Below are 19,897 nucleotides of genomic sequence, written 5' to 3'. Positions count from 1 at the left end.
TAGATTTACTCAATGTTGCAGTTAAGATTGTGAGTCAGGGTCCTTCGGGAATGTGGATGCATAATCTCTTTTTTAATTAATAATTTAATTTAGCTTGCTGATATCTCAGTTTCCTGTCACTGAAGGTGGAAGGTATGGAGGCAGTTTAACGAGGAAAAATTCTAGGTTAATTTGTTAGTAATTGTTGTGTTCTGACAGTATATTACTCTCTCTGGTCTTTCCTTATCCTTGCTTCTTCACAGTATGCTTATTCTGAGTGATGAAATGGGTACTGAAAAGAGGAGAGCCTGTATTGTCCTGTAGATGCAACTATGATGCTGTTCGCTCTTTCTCTCTCTCTCGCTCTCTTTCTCTCTCTCTCGCTCTCTTTCTCTCTCTCTCGCTCTCTTTCTCTCTCTCTCGCTCTCTTTCTCTCTCTCTCGCTCTCTTTCTCTCTCTCTCGCTCTCTTTCTCTCTCTCTCGCGCTCCTCTTCCCCCCCCCCCCACCATATAGGCCATCTGTTGTAATATATGGTACCTTATAAAGCACATGCCTTTTTTTCTCTTTGAAATGTTTTCTTTGCTTTCTCTTACCCTCCTTCTATAGCAAATGCGGTGTCATGGAGAGTACTGGATTGATAGTTTTGTACACTGAAATGTTTGGTTTCCTGCAACTGCCATGTTAATGTATATCATGTCTTGACCTGGAGGGACCACTTCTAGGGATGCAGCTCACCCCTTCAGGAGCCTCTCTGCTGAATATGTCAATTAAAAAAAAAACAGTGAATCCTCCATTTCCATCCGTGTCCCAGGGAAGCACTGGCAAGTTTTCCTGTATCACTGTGAAAGAATTTGTAGAACAGTCATGCTCATGTTGTATGTGTACTGAGGGTGTGCCCTAAGGGCGTTCAGCACTACTCAAGCGAGTAATAAGCTAAAGTGCACCCAGGCCATTACAGCAGCTTCAGTGATACTCAGCAACGTGGTTCACTTTCAGCTCACTAAAATAAAGAATTAACTCAAGTAACTCAAGTTAACTACCGTGTGATAATTCATACTTAGGATGGGATTCCTCTCACTGTTAGAGATAAGCATCTGGTATACACCAACCAGCTGGTTCCCCTAACACACCTTAGCACAAGATAAATCAGTCTCTGAAAGTGGCTCTTCCTCTTCACTAATGATAGGGATGGCAGGGAGAACCAGGATGCATAGTGACATCTTGATGTCTGACTTTTAGATGGCTGCAGGTAAGTGAGATAAATCTCATCCGTGGTGGCTATAGCTCAGGAATCAAGATCGTATGTTTTTAGAAATAGCTTCTCAGCTAGGAATTACTGAAACTGTTGAAACACTTTTCCTGTCGATGTGCACATTTCTAGACTTGCACAAGACTGGAATAAAATGGGCTAGCTTAAGGCATCGTGAACATCACTTAATTTTTTAGGACAGGAACTCATGTCTATAGGGAGCTAGAATGAATCCGTTAAGTCATTTCACGTGTCCAACTAAACAGCTTTCAGATAACAAATTTTGTTCACTGTCAGCCAGGCTAGATTTATTATTTGTGTTTTGATTCTGAGTATCCTACTTCCCTTGGCTAATCCTCCCAGTGCTACATGATGTGGCACTGCTTTAGAAGTGCCTTTCTCTGTGGAAACCTGTCTGTGGTATCTGTAGAATTCCAGTTATCACTTAACTATCCCTTCCATTCTCCGTATTTTATTCCATTGTCTGTAAGCACATATATAATTTATAAGACGATGTACTTTGAGCCTTTAATATTTATACAGCCGTTCTTTTAACAGTTTGTTTACTGGTCACTTGCAGTATTTCTTTTTTTTGTCACAGCTTGTGGGTGATCAGCAGAGAGAGAAAGAGGTAATTTCAGATTATTGGAGTGCCACCTTGCATGAAAATTCTACTGAGGAGGGAAGTTCACGTTCACTGGAGACTGACTTGTGTGCAGAAACTACCAAAGCAACATCAAGGAGAGCAATGCAGATAAGGGGGACCTCCTCGAGAAAGCGCAGAGATCATGTTTCCAGTTGTCACCAAATACTACAAGAGACTCAGCAGAGGATATCTCACAATGGCAATACAACAAGAAACAAAGCTAAGGATTTTGAGTATGACAAAATCATGCATAATATTCTTAAATTCCTGTTTGTATTAATGTAACAGATGTGATGCAGACCAGTCGTTCCTCATGTTAGTGATTTTAAATGATCAAAAGGTAAAAGTTTTAACATTTTACTTGCAGATCTGGCAGTCGGTTTTTGCCCTGATTTACCTTCTTTTCAGTACTACCAAAGTTAGCAAACATACTTGCATGCTATTATAAACTTCATTTTAAAATTAAATATGTTTACATTTTTAGCTCTACTATAAGCACTGCTTTACTGTATACAGAGAAGACAATATTTTTATTGATTCTAAACCAAATGTCTTGTCAGAAAAATTCAGAAGTCTACTTGTAAAGACAAGCAGGATCTAGAAACCAACATATGTCAAAGGATGAATGGAAATAGAACAGCTGAGCAGACAAGGAGAAGCAAAAGAATCAAAAAGAAAATTAGTAAGATGTTCTCTGGTGTTTATTTATCATATAAATTTTTTTGATTTCAGCAAATGTACTGAATGAAGTATAATTCATAGCCTTTCCTATATATCGTGGTATGTTTTTATTTTAAAAAGAAGCTATAAACATTGATTGTTAAAATTATGGGTGATTTACACAATTTCCTTCACTTGTGTAAATAGACACATTAGCAACGTAACAGTTGACTTGTGTACGTAAACTCATTATGAACCATGAGAAACTTTTCAGGATGCAATTTTTATCGCATAGTATTATAAATAAAAAAAAAAAAATTATGGTGTATTCTGAAAAGCAAAAGGAAAAATGCATTCATACAGAGTGAAGATGTAGATCCTGATTCTGTAATCTAGTATTCTTGGTGCAACGTCTTTTTGAAGGGAATGCCATCCTCAATAATTGACCTATACGAAGCAGATTAACAACAGGCATTTAAAGCAGAGTATTCTGTCAGTTTTAAATATAGGGCCTTCACTACTGCAGTCACTAAGCACTCTTTGAAGTATTCTTCCTTGCAACGTGCTTTGTCAGAGAAAAAGATTGCTATTTTTCTTCCTTTAAAGATGAGGAACTGGCATGCAAAGAAGTTCTCTGCCTCACCCAGGAAGTGTGTGGGAGAATATAGAATTCACTTATGTGCTCACTCCAGAGCCAGCCTTTCTTTAAGACAAGAATCTTAAAAGGTTTTTTCTTTAAGCCTATTCAGTCTGGCTTTATCAGTGCACCTACAATCGTTTGAACAACTTAAAGTTTGGAAGTAGTTGAACTGTAACAGCTATGTTATAGACCTTATAAAATATGAATAATTCTACTACCATTTAGCAACCCTTCTCTCTCAAAGGGTTTTCGTTATTCCCAGTGGAAGCACCACTTTTATGAGACTCAAGGCTGGATGACTAACCAGTCTTGTGTTTCAAGTTGACTTAGTAGTTTTCACTTGAAAAATAAGCTGTTGGTGTTTTTAGCATAACTTCTACAGAAAGAGTGAGCCTGTAGAGGTAGCTTCATGTTAATCCAATCTAACAAGGTTACCTCCATTTTGCATCAGATCTTGTAATCGAGACTGAGTCAGCTCAGCTTGATAATTCACCAAAAAAACAGCCCCACAAAAGTTCCAGTTTGGTTCAGCAAGCCGTACTTGTTTTGCACAGTTGCTGGGTCTGACGCAAGAAAGGTGGCAAGGAAGGCAGGGTAGAGGTGGCAGGGAATAAGTCCTCTTGAAGTTACAATGTGTATTAAATGGGATTAAGCGTAACATAAAACTACACCTTGTTCTGTTTATGTCTATATGATTTGTCCTTCCTGCTGGACAAGTCTATATGATTTGTCCTCCTGCTTCCTGTCCTAACTGCTGGACTGGTTTCAACCAGCTTTGACTGTGGACTGTAGTATCATGGATGATTAATGTCTTACAAGATTAGACAGGTCGTGGAGAAAGACTCTCCATGCACTCAGCTGAGAAGGTGCTAGGTAATCCATTTGGAAACCAATTGGTTTCCAAAAAGCTACACAGGATCAAACACTCAAGGTTAGGAATGATTTAATCTGAGCTCGCAGTCTATCACAATGTACAAAGCAGTAGAGACGTGAGGCTTTGAGTTCTATAATGCTTAAAACAAAAGATCTATTCCTGTAACCTGGGTAGAGTTTTGAGGCCAGCAAGCTACATCTGCTACTACTGATTGTGGAGAGGAGCAGTGAATGTAGCCTGTCATTCCTCCAAACCCAAGGTTTTTCACTAGTAGATCAACACAGTGGCTGGGCCATGCATTGTGCTTTCCTGCAAGCCATCCTTCCCTCCCTTCATACCTCCCTGTTTTCTAGAAGAGGCAATAGCACAGATGCCCTTCTCCGTGGTATGAAGAGATGCTGGATGGTACTCTGCTGGTAAAGTATGGGACAGCCTATCTATATAGCAGATACAGTTTTCAGTTTTGGTGAGTTGATAATGGCTGCATAGTGGGAGATAGAATTTGTTTTGTAACATAATAAACTAATAGTTAAAATAGTATTTGTTTTGTGTGTGTGTGTGTGTGTGTATATGCACACACATATATGTGTATATATAAAATTATGTTTAAGCCTCTGACTCCCAAGCAGGAATAATTTTCAGTGGGATAGCTAATGAGCTTTTGTCCCAACTGTTCACTTTTTCCTCGTTACACAAATACCTGAGCTACTGGTGAAGCAAAGGGGTAAGGTAATCTGAGGGAGCTAATCTCATTCACTATCCTAGTGTAATTCCTCTTTGCTCATGTGGCAGAGGCTTTAAAACATAAATGTGTACAAAAATGAATTATTGATAAGTATGATTTTTAAGAAAAGAGAAATTATTAAATAACTGAATAGCTTTTGAAATGCTCATCTTGTAATGAGTTCTAACCTACAATAGTAATTTTATCAACTGGTTGGAAACAATGCATTTTGCAAAAATGTCATTAAAAAGCAGAAATCCTAAACTTAAAACATTTTTAAAACTCTTATTCTTCTGTGCTGAACTCTAGTTAGATTTTTGTTATGGAATTCATGGTAAAAGGCATCTTTTATTGGAAGGGATTATTATTGAATTGGTAACATCTCTTTTGAAATATTCATTTCCATTAAACTAAATGAATTTTTTTTTCTTCAGAAAGCTTGCTCACTAAGTGAAATGCAAACAAAAGCCAAAGTAAGAGAGGAAAGACATTTTTCTGTTCAACACATCTTTTAAATTATTTTTCAGGACAAGAAGCCTGTATTAGGAATTCTCTAAATCCTGTTTTCCCCATTTCACTTTCAAGAATCAATAGGAGGAATATTTTTGGTGAGACTTTACTGCATAAAGCTGTTGCTGATGAAGATATAGACCTTGTATGCAATATAATAAAAGCTGGTGCAAACATAAATGCTCAGGATTATGCTGGTAAGTTGCAATTGTAGTTCAAATACAGTCTACTATTTTCAAAACAAGCATCTAGGTATAAGTAATGAATGCACATATTATGCATATGTGCAACGAGGGATGCTATAGTTTTTTTTTGCTAGTAAGTAGATTATTGAATTTTTATTGGTTTAACTTGGTAACCGTTCATGAGAAAATATACAGACCCTATATATAGGTGTATTAGAAAAGAAAAATTTCCTGAAAGTATGTACTCGAAAACTGAAGAAATACTGAAATTAAGTTTACTTAGCCTTAATTCAGCAACCTGTGCATGCTCATCAGGAAATAATTCCTTAATCATGCAACCAATGAACTGTTTTCCATAGCTTTTATTTGTTTGTTTGTCCATTTCAGTGTCCAACTTGAGATTCCAAAAAATAGATTTCTAGTTTAATTTTTCAGAGGCTTTGATTTTGCCACTTATATCTTAAAGAAAGTTGTAGCTTCATAGCTTAGAACTACTTTGATTCAGTTAGTTTGTAATTGCTTGATAGTTCACGTTTTTGTTTCTTCTTGGGCCCAAAAATGAATGACAAGCAGTGGCCAGCTGTGAACATTTTGATTTAAACAATTGACCATATCTAGCTTCATGTGTGATACTCTGTGGCAAAGACAGTACTGTTCCCTGAAGTATCAAGTGGTTGTCTCAAACATAAGACTGTCCTTCCTCATTTTGCAGTTCCCTGCATAATTCATTGGACTGTGATAAACTTCCATAAAAAAGGAGGAAATGGTTTCACAGGCAACTACATCATTCAGTAGAAAACCTTGATTCATTCCTAGAACATGTCCATCTCGTGTGGTGGCTAAAGACTTCACAGCTGTTCTTTGGGAACAGGAAAAAAAAAAAAAAAGATGTGCAGTTGAAAGCTATTGCATAGTGAATGAATATAATAGACCAAAATTAAGTTAGAAATTCTGTCTTCTGGAACATACTGACTTACAGATTAGGTCAGCAGCAGGATCCAGACTTTATAATTTAGGACTCTGCTGTTTGAACTACCAGAGTGACTCTCAGAGTGCTAGAGGCAGCTGAGAAAAAGATTTTGTTCGTGGGTTTCAAAGCCATATACTGACAACAGAGAACTGTTAGTATCATGGGTTCAGCTGCAGGCTTTGTGGGGAAGTGCACTGAAGTGCAGTGCTTCCAGATTTTGACCTCACTGCTGCTGCTTTTTTCTCCCTTTGCACCTTTTGCTGGGCTGCTATTTCTTCACTCCCTCAGACTCTGGCTGCTATCTTTTGGTGTAAAAGGAGCACAACTGCGTAAAATGTGCTTTAAGTGAACTCCTTGAAGAGATAAGAGGCTGACCTGACCCCCCTCCTTTCTTTTCTAGTGAGGGAGGTATAATCAGAAAGAAGTAGAGTTGCTAGACCTGTGCCATTTTGAAATGTGCTTTCATCTCATGGGCTGGGAATTACTGCTGAAATAGTTTTATTCTGTCCCTGTGCCCTGTGTCTTCCTTTAATGCCCTCCACCAGTAATTATCCATATCTTACACTAGTCTTTTTCTTTTCATCCGATTCAGTGCTCTGCTTCAATACCTTACTGAATTCCTGTTTTTTTGTTTGTTTTCTTCTTCTTCTTCTCCCTGCCTGGGTGTCAGTACAGGGGTTGTGGAGAGAGAATCTCCGTGCTCTCAGTTTGAGTATTGATTCAGAATGTCTGGAGGGAGCTGAAAAAGTCGTTGCAACGAGAATTCTGCTTCTCAGCCTGGAGCTTGCACAGAGTCCTTTGAGAATCATGTTGCTAAACTCTAATGATTATCTATTAAACATGTTCCAGCTGCAATTTTTCAGAGGCTCATTATTGTATTGGATACAGGACGATATTTAATGGGAGAGAAATAGGCATCTTCACTCATATAAAACTTTTCTCCTTTCCTTACTACATTTCAGGCTTTTGTTCCAAAATGTGAAGTTGCTGTAGTTTCTTAATGAAATAGTTGTAAGGCATTTTAAAATGCAAGTAAAATATTCTATGAATGATGCTATTAAAAGCATTCATATTGAAGCACTGTCAGCGTTAGACAGTTATAGTTAAAACGGCTGAGTTTCAAGCAAGTAAGAGCAACACCTTATAGCAGAAAGCGTTTTTTGGCAACCTGATGCAACATACTTTGCCCATAATAAACCAAATGCTGTGCGTATATACATTATTCTGGAGTGGGTGGTGAATAAGAGAGCCTCAGGAGTTTGCTTCTCTTTTTGACAAAAGAGGTTTTCACTTGATGAGAGCAGAACAGTCTTAATAAGCAATCTGTATTTAGTAAGTGGATCTATATTTAAAACTATTTTTAAATCTAGATTTAAACCTAGATTTAGTATATGGATTAGGCCTGGACAACCTTCCTGCAATGGGAGACGGTTGAAGAGGAAGGTTGCTCATCAGAATGGTCTTCTGGAGGGTATGGTGGTTTGGGGGCTGGAAGATAGGGATTGGAAGGTCTTCTGTCTTTTTCACTTACTTTTCTCACTCTGTAAAACACTGTCATATAATGACTATTTAAAGAGCTGATGCAAGGCTATGCTAGGCCCAATTCAAAGGCTTACACTCCACCTTTTGTTTTTCCTCAGCACTACCTTCTGTGGGTCATAAAGATGATATCTTGTTTTATTCCGTAGAGCTGAGAATGGATATGGAATTTCAGTAAGGATTTTTCATTGCTTTCTTTGGAAACTCCAACCTTTTTTGGAGAGTCTTAAAAGCCATTTTTTGGAGATGCTGCCCTACCGTTTTTAATTGCCGGTATATGTTACTTAGATAGGAGCGTGTTGCCATACACATAGCTCCAGGTCTTTATTTTTTCCTTTCTTACTTACTCTCTTCACCATGGCCTAGCAGATAAAAGGACATCATGAAAAATTATCTTGTGATTAAAACAGCACATACATTTTATTCAGGGAGAAATTACTAAGGTGTGAGTGGAACAATTTTTATTCTCTTTTTTTCACAACAGAACCATCAAGTCTAAAATCAATATTGTTATAACAGCGCCTGATTCTTCAGTAAGTGCAAATTTTGGCAAAAGAATGAAATCTCCCAACCCTTGTAGCTTTTTAATACACATTTCTTCATACAACTTACTGTAAAATCCAGCAATCTTTACCATTTTAGTATATCTCTGAAATCCTGATGGTACTTTTAGATTATCTGTTAGGTAATTTTTGTGAAGTATTTTATCCAAATTGAAATACAGGTTTCAGTTGCCCGTTTCCCTCTTTCATAGGATGGACTGCGCTACATGAAGCAAGTGTGGAAGGCCTTTATAGGATAGCAAACGAGCTTTTGAAAGCAGGAGCCGATGTGAATGCTAGAGGAAGCGAACAAATAACACCATTACAAGATGCAGTTAAAGAAGGTCATTATGAGGTATATTCCAGTTTGAACACAAATCATGGTTTAGGTATATAAGTTCTTGTTGTTGGTTCAGAAAAGCAGATAGTGTTATTACATGTGAGCTGATCTTTTCATATTAGGAGTAGATTAGGAGATTTTAAGTCCTTTCTGCCTGACTTCTGTTCAGACCATCGCACACTTTGCAAGATTTGTCCAACAGCAGAAGAAATTGATTGTCCTTCTAACTGTTAGGGACAATAACTGATGTACTGAGGAATACGTTACTACTGTTTAATATTACTTATTTCACTTATTTAATATTCACTTTGCAGAATCATTATATGACCTGAGCAACTCCTTTCTGGAGTTTTAATGATTTTTTTCCATGTTTTAGTAAATGTGCATGTATGGTGCGCAGCCACAACCATTCACAGACATTTTTTGTGTATCAACATATAGCGTGGACAATTATGAAAACACGGCTTTGTATTTTGTGTGGTCTTAAACAGAATGTCAACTGAATAGTCGGTGCAAATTAATTAGAATTCTTGTTGCCAAATGCCAATTCCTAGTTGAAAGAATCTGCAGATACAGGACACCTTGTGAATCCCAAGGGGGTTGTTGCTGTGGATCGAACCCTTTCTTATTTGCTCTGCTGTTATGAGAATGTATGAATGGAGAAAGAACTTCACTAGTGATCCTGTCAGTGACAGACTGGTTAGAAATAATGAGGGATTTTTAATATAGGGTGAAGGATGTGGATCAAGCCCAGTCCCCCCACGCTGAAAGGAGAAAAAGGCAGAAGTACAAGTAAAACCACTGTAGTGTAGGAATAAAATGGCAGGATTGGCCTCAGAAAGGAAATAATCAGATTGTAATGACTTAAGGTATTCTACAAAGGTAGATGAAACGTTTTGCTAAAGTAATCAGCTTTTTGAATAACAACAGGTTAGGCTTTACCTTTTTATAAGGAAACCGTAATGTCAGTAACCCCTCTGAGTGGGTTTCATCTGACCAAATGTGCATTTGTAATTGCAAGAAAGAAATAGACACACCTAGAGCACTATTTTCTCTTGAAGTAGACATCTTAAATAGGTAAGCTGACTCATACCCTAAAATTGCCAGTTATTTTCCACCAATTAAGAGCTTAAGGGAAGATGAATCCTACCCTATATTTTTTTAAGCCCTTGACTTAAAACTGGCATCATGTTAATCACTGGAACCAGTTTATAGAAATGAAAATAATAAGATGTTAGGAGAATGATGCATCTAGAGGAATGCTTGGGATGTATTAACTGATGTAGGGAGGGATTATTTAGGACAGGCCTTAGATTTTTTTTTTTTTTTAGCTGTTCATGTTGTTGAGTACATCAGAGAGAAGCCTGTATAAGGAAGGAGTATGGAAAATACTGTTAGAAGAGAAACAATATGAAAAACTTATTTTTCTAGATGGCAGAGTTATTACTTTGGTATGGAGCTGATCCCTTATTAAAAGATGAGATGGGAAGGTGTGCATTAGAAGAAGCTTCTGACCAGTCTATGAGGAAACTACTTAAAAGCTATGTAGCAAAGTCCGGAAGAGATTCAGAAGAGATATCAGGTAGGAATGAACTCTTTTGGCATATTCATCACTCATAAATGGAGAATTTCAAAATGTCTGTTTCACTATGTTTTCTTAATTACAACTAATAATTCCATAGATTTCACTGTCTGAAGTCTAAGTTCCAGTGTGCACTCCTTAACTAACAAGAGTTTGTGCACATTGGCAGAGTGTATAAGACAGTGGTGTCCAGCTTTCTCTTTGGCTAGAGCTACCTTTAAATTCGAGATGAAGATGAGAAGCACAACAGGTATTGCCTATTTAAATGTAAGATGGGGCATGACAGGACTTGCTGAGCTATGACTATGGTGTGGCTTAGAGCTAAGGATAAGATTCGGCTCTAAACTAGCGTAGAGGCTGAGTTTAGAAGGAACCATCAGATTAAGTTTAAAAATGGAGCCTGCGAGGGCATTTGGCTAGGATTACATCTAGATCTTAGGAGTTGCTAAACTTTAACTGCTTAAGCTTTATCCTTGCCTTCTGGTAATAGGGCTGAGGCTAGGGTTAAGCTACAGTTTAGGTGTAGTATTACCTTAGCTGAGCTAAGGTAGAGGCTGAGTTTACAAGGGGTAGTTAGGTGAACATTTAGGCTAAGACTAGAGTTGTATCTGGTAAAGTTTTGTGATCTAAGCAGAGAAGAAGATTCAGAAGGGGCCACTTCATGTCAGGGGCTGGGCTGGTACAGAGAGGTGCTACAAGGCTACTGGAAGCCTTGATTAGAGTTAGAATTAGATCTATTGAACACTGATGAGCCAGTGTGGGTTGTGGTATGGTTAAATCTGGAAGAAGTTCCCAGGATAAGTTTAGTGTCAGGGCTGTAAGGAGTGGGCAGCAGTTACTGGCTTCAAACGTGGGTGTAATCAAGGTTAACATCGGTGTTCGCCTATCAGAGGCTGCTGTACCTGGGAGGTCCTGTGACTAGAGGTTAGGGCTGCAGCCACCAAGGGTCATCTAAATTTTCTGAAGTCTGAACCTGACAGAGATTAATGGGCTAAAACTATGTTCAAGGTTATGGTGTGGATTAGGATTTGGCCTACTTAATGCTAGATAGCTAGGCTGTTTGGCTTGACTGAGGACGAGGACTGGCAGGGTCCACTGAACTAAGATCAGTCCTAGGGCTAGAGTTAACATCTGGCATGTAAAATTCCCAGAAGTGGTAGAGGGAGAGATGCCGTGCTGTGAAATACCTGATAAATTTAAGACTGGCTCCAGTGCAGGTTGCTGGGCTAGCCTTGGAGCTGGGGATATGGGTTCATATTGGGGTTCAAAATAACAAAGGGTGAAGAGCCAGATTTTTGCAGGATATGGTGTGGCCAGTCTAGTTTTAAGAACACATTGGCCAGAACTAGATGCATAGGCTTGCATGAGTTAAATATATTAAGACCTAGGGTCAGATCTTGGTGGTTGCTCTGCTCTTTTTTTATGCCGTTTTGTCTGCACAAAAAGAGGGCAGCTGGAAGGCTAAAGCAAACCACGAGTAAAGCACTAAAGTGATACTGGGGAATATCCCTGCCTATTTTCTTAGTGGTGACCTGGCTTGTAACTACTCTGTTCCTTTCCCTGCGCAACTGTGCTATACAGGGAAAGATATAAGCTGGGTTATTGTTTCACCTATTGCAGGCTCCAGAAAAGTCTCCGTGGGATCCGGGAGGCCTATTGCAAAGTACATAAATGTAGTAGCTACTCTAAATTTCAAAAAGAAGTGCCCACGTTACTAATCTTCCGAAGAATTTGGAAGCATAAAACTTGCTCCTCTCCTGGTTTGTACAAGATCCCTTCTACAATGAAGATCAAGCGCCAAGATTTTCATATGTATTTTATATGTTTATATGCTTTATATTGTAATAAAACCCCTAGGACTTGCTATTTTTTCCAGCTAACTACATATGATAAGTACTATTCACACAAGATTCTGGAAACAAGATCCAATATGTATGCAGCAAAAAAATTATTATGATCCTTTGTCAATGCTGGTTTCTTTCTCTCTTTCAATTTCTTTTCAGCTGGAGAGGATGCAGAGAATATGTTAAGTGCTCAAAGTTTAGGTGATACAAACCTGCACCAGGTACATCTTTAAAGGGAATCCCCCTAATGTTTATTTGATGCTGAACTGTTATGGGTTTATTACGAGTCTTCAGTAAACTAAAGCAGAAGAGTATTTCTGAAATGTGTTTCAAAAATAGCATGTAACATACTAAATGCTTAATACCCAACAGGGACTGAAGCAAGGTGGTGTTCAACATTTTGCCAGTTCTTAGGCAAAGAGTTGCTGATGCCTACTCATATGGCTGCAGCCTCGTGAAGATGCAAGACAGAGGCAATCAGCTGTCTCTCATGGGCAGTGGTTCCTGTTGAGCTTTTACAAGTGCTGCAGAGCTAATTTACAACAAGCATGGTACATTGGTGCCTCTTTGTACGTGCAGAAACCTGACTAAAGCTGTGAGCTGTTGCCTGGATTGTAGTAGTAGAATAACTCTGTGCAATAGGTTGTTTGTGTTGGGCTTTTATAAGAAAGGGTAAGAGAGCCACTGCCTTGCATAGGGGTTGCACGGGTCTGCTGTGAGACCTCACTGAGGTGTGGGAGCTGGTGCTTCACAGAAAGGCGAGGCACCATGGTTAGTTGCTTGGCCGTACCTTGTTTGTATACAGCACAGCAGTTTTTGGCAGTCACAGAGTTTAAAGCCATGTTCTCTCCTTCCCATTTTCTCCACTTTGAACACTGATAGCTGGTAATATGTGAAACACATACAGATGTAGCGTACAGATGCTTTTTTCTTACTTGCTGAAGTTTTATGTGGTTATGATAAATGTCCCTGTTACTCACAGCGGTATGACCTATAGTGTCCTTAGAAATGTTGTGCTCTAACAGCTTCCACGATGCCTACTCTTAAATTACGCTTTAAAACATTAGTTTATTGACGAAGAACATTCTCCAAATAGATGTTATAAACACTTTAACTGGGAAAACATATTACTGATAGCTGTATGACTGAGGCTTTCAACAGACATGTTAGTTGTTGCCATGTTTCTGCTCTGAATCTATCTCTAGATACAAAGTAATTAATAGGAGGATTATAGGTAGTCATCTGTCAGTAGAGCAGTTTTGTCGGGAATTAGTTATTTGTATTTTTGCTGTGTTATTCTCCCTCCTTTATAATTTGTTAAGATCATTGCAGAGAGTTTTGCCAGAAATGTGCAAGTGCAACTCTGGTATATGATCGTGGCAGTAAAGTAGATTTAATTTTTTAAAGGCAGAATGTCAAACTGAAATCAGATAAATTTTCAGAAATAAATAACAATGTAAAGCACTTCAATATTTTGATTTCACCCACTAATTTTTACAATTTTACATGTATACTTGTCAGTTCTTTAATTTCTCTCTCCTACTGTCTTAAAAAAGCTGCACAAGCAGAGGAGATTAGCTAACTTTATAATACAGCAGTTTTTCTTTCAGTATATAATAAAGCAGTTTATCACAAAGTGAAATGAATTATATGTGTTGTTTTGTAGACAGAGTTAAACTCAGATGGCACAGTTCAGCATGATCATACTGAGGCATCAAAGGAAGATTTTGCTAAAAATGAGCAAAGCGGAAAAACAAATTTGGTGACACACACAGAAAGTACAGTTCTTCAGGATTTGGAAGGCAGAAGACTGAATGAAAAAAATTTGAAACATAAAAGTCTAGAGTCAAAAAAGACAAAGAAATCTGTTATTGATATGGCAGAGGCTGCAGCCAAGAGTAAAATTACTCAGAAAGGTACTAAACATGGGACATATGTATCTTCTTTAGGTCCCTCTACAAACCAAGGAACAATTGAAATACAGAAAGCATTTTTCTCTGGTGTTGGACCTAATGAAATGGGCTTCAATGCTGATGTTTCTGATCATAATTATTGCAGCACAGTTGATGCTGAAGGAAATTTGAGCTTGCTAAATCAGGCGGAAATGCAAAAGGAACATGGATTCCATAGTGGTAACAATGAAAATCCGTTTACAGAAGAAAAGAAAAGAACCGATGAAAGCACAGCAACTTCTGTCATAAAAAGGGAGGAGAAAACCAGTTTACATTGCCCCACATCATCGATCTCTGCAGAAGAAATGTCTGTGAAGCATTCTCAGACTATTGATTTAACAGAACCTGATTCTCAGTCAATGCTGTCTTTGAATTCATCTCATAGTGTGTCACTTTTGAAGTTACAACAGGAAATCAAGAGTTATGATAATGATCAGCATAGTCTCAAGCAGAGTGGCAAAGACAGCTTGACTGGCAGAAATCTAAATACTGATATGAGGATACCTTCAGAACAAATTATTTCTTTGAAACACTTGACAAATCAAGTTAAATCTGATGTTGATGGAAACAAAATTAATGGAGAGGCTCTAAATTTAAAACTCTCCTTGCCCCTGTTGCAAGAGGTTTCCTTACAGATAAATGAGTCAGAATCAGCATGTGCAAGTCTTACTGATTCAGAGCGCACAGATATATTGCAACAGACTATTGGAAATGAGGTGCAAAACACTTGCACAAATATATCTGCAGACGGAAACAATTGTGCTGAAGAAACACTTCAAACAAATACAGAAACACTGTTAGCACATGAACTTTTAGCAACTACCAACGGAGAATGTGTTTCCAAAAGTTCTGTAAATTGTAGCAGTGGAGTGCTAAGCACCACTGAACAAAAGGCTCAACAACCAGAGGAGGGAAGGAGGGTCCTGCTTAATACAGAAGAAAGTGCTGAAGGGTTTCTCTCTGAGACAACTGAAAATGCTAGCAATTCAGAGATCACGTCTACAGCTTTACAACTCCATGAAAAGGAAGCACTTCAAATTCAAAGAAAGAGACAGGATCTTCATGATACCAAAATGCAAATCTGCTTTGTGGGTGGTATTAATGCAGACAAGGAGACTCCTTACTCATCTCAAATTATGCAAAGTACAGAGCAGGAAACCCTCCAGAAAATAGGTGTCTTGTTTTGTTTGAAAATAATTAGTTTATGAGTTTGTTGTGAGCATTCTGTAAATTTTATATTTAAAAAAAAAAAAAAAAGGTGGATCTCTAGAGTATGTATATCGCCATAAATAAATGGCAAAAACATGGAAGAGGTTGTGATATCGTCTGCCATGCCAGATGAACTACTTTTTGCTTTATATTTTTGGGGCTGCAATTATAATGAAATTCTTAATACCTTAATTTTTTTAATACTAGAGAACAGTAACGGCCATGTTTTCACAAAGAATCTTTGAAATCTTGAATTCAATCTCAGTCAATTAATATGCAGTAAATACTGGATAAAGTATTTATTATATTAAAAATATTTTCAAAAATTAAATGAGTTATTGCAGGGATATTTTAACCTAGACTAGATGGTCATTTTGATAGTAATTTTTAATATCAATTACTATTTCTGAAATTACCGAGTGTTGTGCCGTAAGATGTTCTACATTCTTTTGTTTAACCAACAGATGAAGGAGTGTTTGCTGAAATAAGTGGAACTGAAGGCACTGAAAAAAATGAAGAAGAAAGAAACGCAAAGAGTGATGTGCTCTCACAGTTTACTGAAACAGAAGCAGTCCAAACTAAAAGAGTAAAATTAGACCCTCAGGAGACAAGACAAAAGACAGATTTGTGTTCCAGGAGCAGTAAAAGCAAGCTTTCATTGAATCAATCACAGTTCAGCCAAAGATCAAAAGGGCAAACATCGAAGAAATCAGGTGAAAGATTAATGATATTTTATAAAGGCAGGGGTTTTTTTTTTCCAGATATATAGGAAGGAGGTTTTTTGTTATACATAAAGTGTGGAAAAGTATATTTAACATGTGGAATAAATACTCCAATGAGTTTCAAATTCTTGAAATATTGCCAGAACTTCTGTTCAGAAGGCACATACTTACTGTGTTTTATTTATGCTAAGTTCATCATTCCTTTCAATGTGATAACTAAGAGGGATGTAGAATCATAACTGAGAGCTCAGAATAACGTCAAATAGGTCCTCAGTTAACGTGCTTTGTGTATTACAGAATAAAACCTAGCTCTCTTCTCCGTTCTTTATATTTGGCACACATATATCCACTTAGATTTTATAGACCATATCCTCAGCATATCCTACAAATCATCATAGGCTCTGATTGTTCTGGTACGTTTGGTTTTAGCTGCAGTATAGAGACAAACGTATTCTGTGTGGATAAAGGATCTAGTGTCCATTTCCAACAGGTATATTCTCTTCTCCCTGCACACAGAGCTTTCTGTTAAGCAGTTTTATCCTGTTTTAAGACTTATATTTATCTTTTAGCCTTGCCATCATGATAGAGCTCAGCTCCAACTGATTACTGCATAACGCACAAGTATTTTTCACTTACTGCTCTTGGATAAAGCTGACGGTCATCTTGTATATTTTGTTTCTTTCTGGAACCTCCATAGTGCTCTAGGACTTAGAAACTTCTTCTCTTAAAACATTTGTATGCAATGTATCTGGACTCAAAATATACCTGGATTCAAAAACGTTTATCTTCCTGTCATCTGGCTTTCTCATTAACTTGTGCTAAAATGAAAAGAAACGTGTCATTGGAAGATAGAAATACTTTGTGTCATTTTGCCTTGATATAGAGTAGAGTATTTGTCTTTTCTGATTATCTTAGACAGTTCTATCATTTCTCTGTAGTAATTACGAGTTTGGGGAAGATTTTTGTTCTATACATTTTTAAATATTACCTTATTAAAGTCTTAGCTGCCTGTGACTCTCTCCTTGTGTTCTTTTGTTTTTCATGGCAGTTTTCTACAATTCCTTATTTATAGTTGCTGCTATTCACTTCCCATTTTTTCATTTCTCATTTACTATTGCTCTCTGATTCCATCCCTAAGCTAGGTTAACTTTTGAATCAGTGTAGCTTTTTATCTTGAGAGTGGAATATGTTGTGAAATATTTCCTAATTATCATTCTTTTTTTTTCTACTGAAATTTTTTTCTTCCAGCCGTTTTTTATTTATAGTTGTTTCAGCTCTGTGAAACTGGCCCTTTTAAAGAGCTACAATGTCAGTATAAATGTATGCTTTGTATATACATACATAGTAAAATGTATATTAAAGATACAGGTTTACAGAAGTATGTGTGAATGGATGTGTATATATGTGTGTGCATGTGACACTTGATTTCTTTAAAGTGTATTCAGCAAAAAAATTTACTTCAAAAAATGTACTGTTTTACTTGCACTAGTTGCATGTTGCTGTATTCTGTTGGTCAAACTTTGATTGCCTCTGAGTGGGATATTACTCAATGGTGGGATATAACTCAATGCTAATTCCTTTCCCTACAAATGTTCATTTTTGCAGCTCTTGCCTCTTCCTGCTCCATCTTGACATCTGTATTTATTTACAAATCTGTGATGTATCTATATTAATTTCATGTATCCATATGTATTTTATAAGTGGATTTGTTTTCCTTTTTTTTGATCTACTATGAATGCAGTTATAATTAAAAAAAAAAAAAAAACTGTATCCTAAACATGGATCTTGCATTGTGGTCTCCTCTGGAATACCATTTCACAGATGGCTTTTTTTTCCACAAGAGAGATTCTTCAGGTATATAGCTTTGAGGACTGGGACGGTAGCATTCAACTTGGAGCAGAAAAAAATGGAAGACAGGATGATGTTTCTGGGCTTGTGGAGCTTCCTATTGTATTTGCAGTCTCATTCCTCTTCTTCATTAACTGTCTTTTGTATTTTATCTGATTGTCCGCATGTCCCAGTGGTCTTCCTTACATCATTCTACTCTTGAATAAAAGTCTTTTCTTCCTAAGTGATCGCATATGCAGTGTCATGTTCACCTGCCTACAGTCAGGCTCTGTATATTCCTATTCTACTCATATAGAAGAAAGGTACCGACAGCTTGGTTCTTTTCTCACAGTTTGAGCTGTGGAAAGAATTACTCATCAACCAGTGGCAAAGTATTCAAGTGTATGTTCAAAGGAGGATACCCTTGAAGTTGCTGAAATATGGCAGTCTTAATCTGGTCTAACTGCTGGCTACAGTAATCTCTCCACTTTGTGTGTGCACTCACAGGATTTTGTATTTGCCGAGTTCCTAGTCTTGTGTGCTCGTGACCCACCTGGCAACGCACTCCACGGAGAACCAGTGCTTTATGATTTACGTAACAACATCCTCTTATTGTTTTGCAAATGCTTCTTAGCAAACAAGAAGAAAAGTGTTGTGCATCACAACTTAACTGTAAAAGTTTGCAATTATTTCTGTTCACTTTCAGCCAATATTGCCAAGGGTCATTAGCTTAATGGGCTGTTTTGCGCCTTTTTTTTTTCTCCTACCTCTCTAAAGAGTCCCTAGGACCTTCTCCCATGAATCAGAGGGGACAAAAAGTGAGAACCAGAAAGCAAATGATTGCTTTGGGAGTTCAGACCCAGAAGCTTTTAGACAAAATACAGTACGTTATCTTACAGAAAAGTAGGTCTGAAATTGGAGGAGTATGTTCAATAATGTGACCTCTCTGTGTGCTCTAGAATCTCAGTTTTCATTTTAAAAAGACAATCTTGAGCTCTTATGGTTGCCACTAGAACGTGGGCCAAGTGCAACCATGCCTGAATGCTTACTGGCAGATTAAAATAATCTACTCTGAGCAACGTGCTGCCGTGCTCTGACTACAGCAGTACCCGAGCAAGCTAATTTGAAATTAGTATGAATATATCCTCACTATATGTCTATCTTTGACATGGTTGCAGTGTGTCTTTAATATGTTTCCAAACAATCCTGGATGACAGGCGCAGTAGTTTACTTTAAAGGAAGCCTTGGAAGAGGCAGGAGTAACCTAAAAAAAGTCAACTGTCAAATCAGGGGAGATGTCTGAAAGATGATGCTTGATAACTTGAAATATTTGAGAAGATATCTGATGAGAAGAAGAAAAGTTTGGGATGCAACAACTAATTGTTCATATGAGTGATTGAAAAGCATGGCTAAGAGTTGCAAAATGCTATGTAAAACTTCACAATTCCCTTTTTTGGAGAAATTACAGCTTTTCAAGAAATCGGAGAAAGAACCTTTTTTTTTTTTTAATCTGATTGCAGACTGTTAAAGAAGCAGGAACAAGGGCAAAAAAAAGCTAACATGCATGGCAGAGCTTTTTGAGGTTTATGCACACTGTCTCTTTGGTAGCATGTTTTTTTTTTTAGAGGGGAAATGAGGGCCTGTCCTCACTGTATACACAGAATCAGTGAGTGACCATGCTTTTTTAATCTGTTCTCTTCTTTATATCTTTCACAATTTTGTATGTCTATTACTTGAACCCTGAGGGTTAGGACCTGTTTGAGGATCGTATGATAAAATAAATTTCAGGCAGATATTTTCTGTTTTGGTGAACCTATAAGAGAAGGGTTAGATCAATTTCATTTAGAATCATGAGTATAATCCTGCACAGGTTTAAATTAAAGGGCACTTGAGCTATGTCAG

The 19,897-nt window shown here is 37.5% G+C and overlaps 1 protein-coding gene across 1 annotated transcript in view; it reads left to right on the top strand.

Annotated features, from left to right (window-relative positions):
* The window catches only part of LOC104152985 (ankyrin repeat domain-containing protein 31), a 60,933-nt gene that overhangs the window by 14,420 nt on the left and 26,616 nt on the right, over window positions 1-19,897 (top strand). Inside the window, exons 8-15 of the mRNA XM_068926375.1 lie at window positions 1,831-2,108; window positions 2,436-2,557; window positions 5,301-5,480; window positions 8,732-8,874; window positions 10,291-10,441; window positions 12,445-12,506; window positions 13,952-15,410; window positions 15,911-16,186. Coding sequence (XP_068782476.1) covers window positions 1,831-2,108; window positions 2,436-2,557; window positions 5,301-5,480; window positions 8,732-8,874; window positions 10,291-10,441; window positions 12,445-12,506; window positions 13,952-15,410; window positions 15,911-16,186 — 2,671 coding nt within the window. The remainder of the gene's footprint in view (window positions 1-1,830; window positions 2,109-2,435; window positions 2,558-5,300; window positions 5,481-8,731; window positions 8,875-10,290; window positions 10,442-12,444; window positions 12,507-13,951; window positions 15,411-15,910; window positions 16,187-19,897) is intronic.

The sequence above is a fragment of the Struthio camelus genome, chromosome W (assembly GCF_040807025.1).
Source record: "Struthio camelus isolate bStrCam1 chromosome W, bStrCam1.hap1, whole genome shotgun sequence".
In the NCBI taxonomy this organism is placed as follows: Eukaryota; Metazoa; Chordata; class Aves; order Struthioniformes; family Struthionidae; genus Struthio; species Struthio camelus.
Note: the sequence above shows the minus strand (reverse complement) of the source record. Positions and strands in the feature narration are given on the sequence as shown.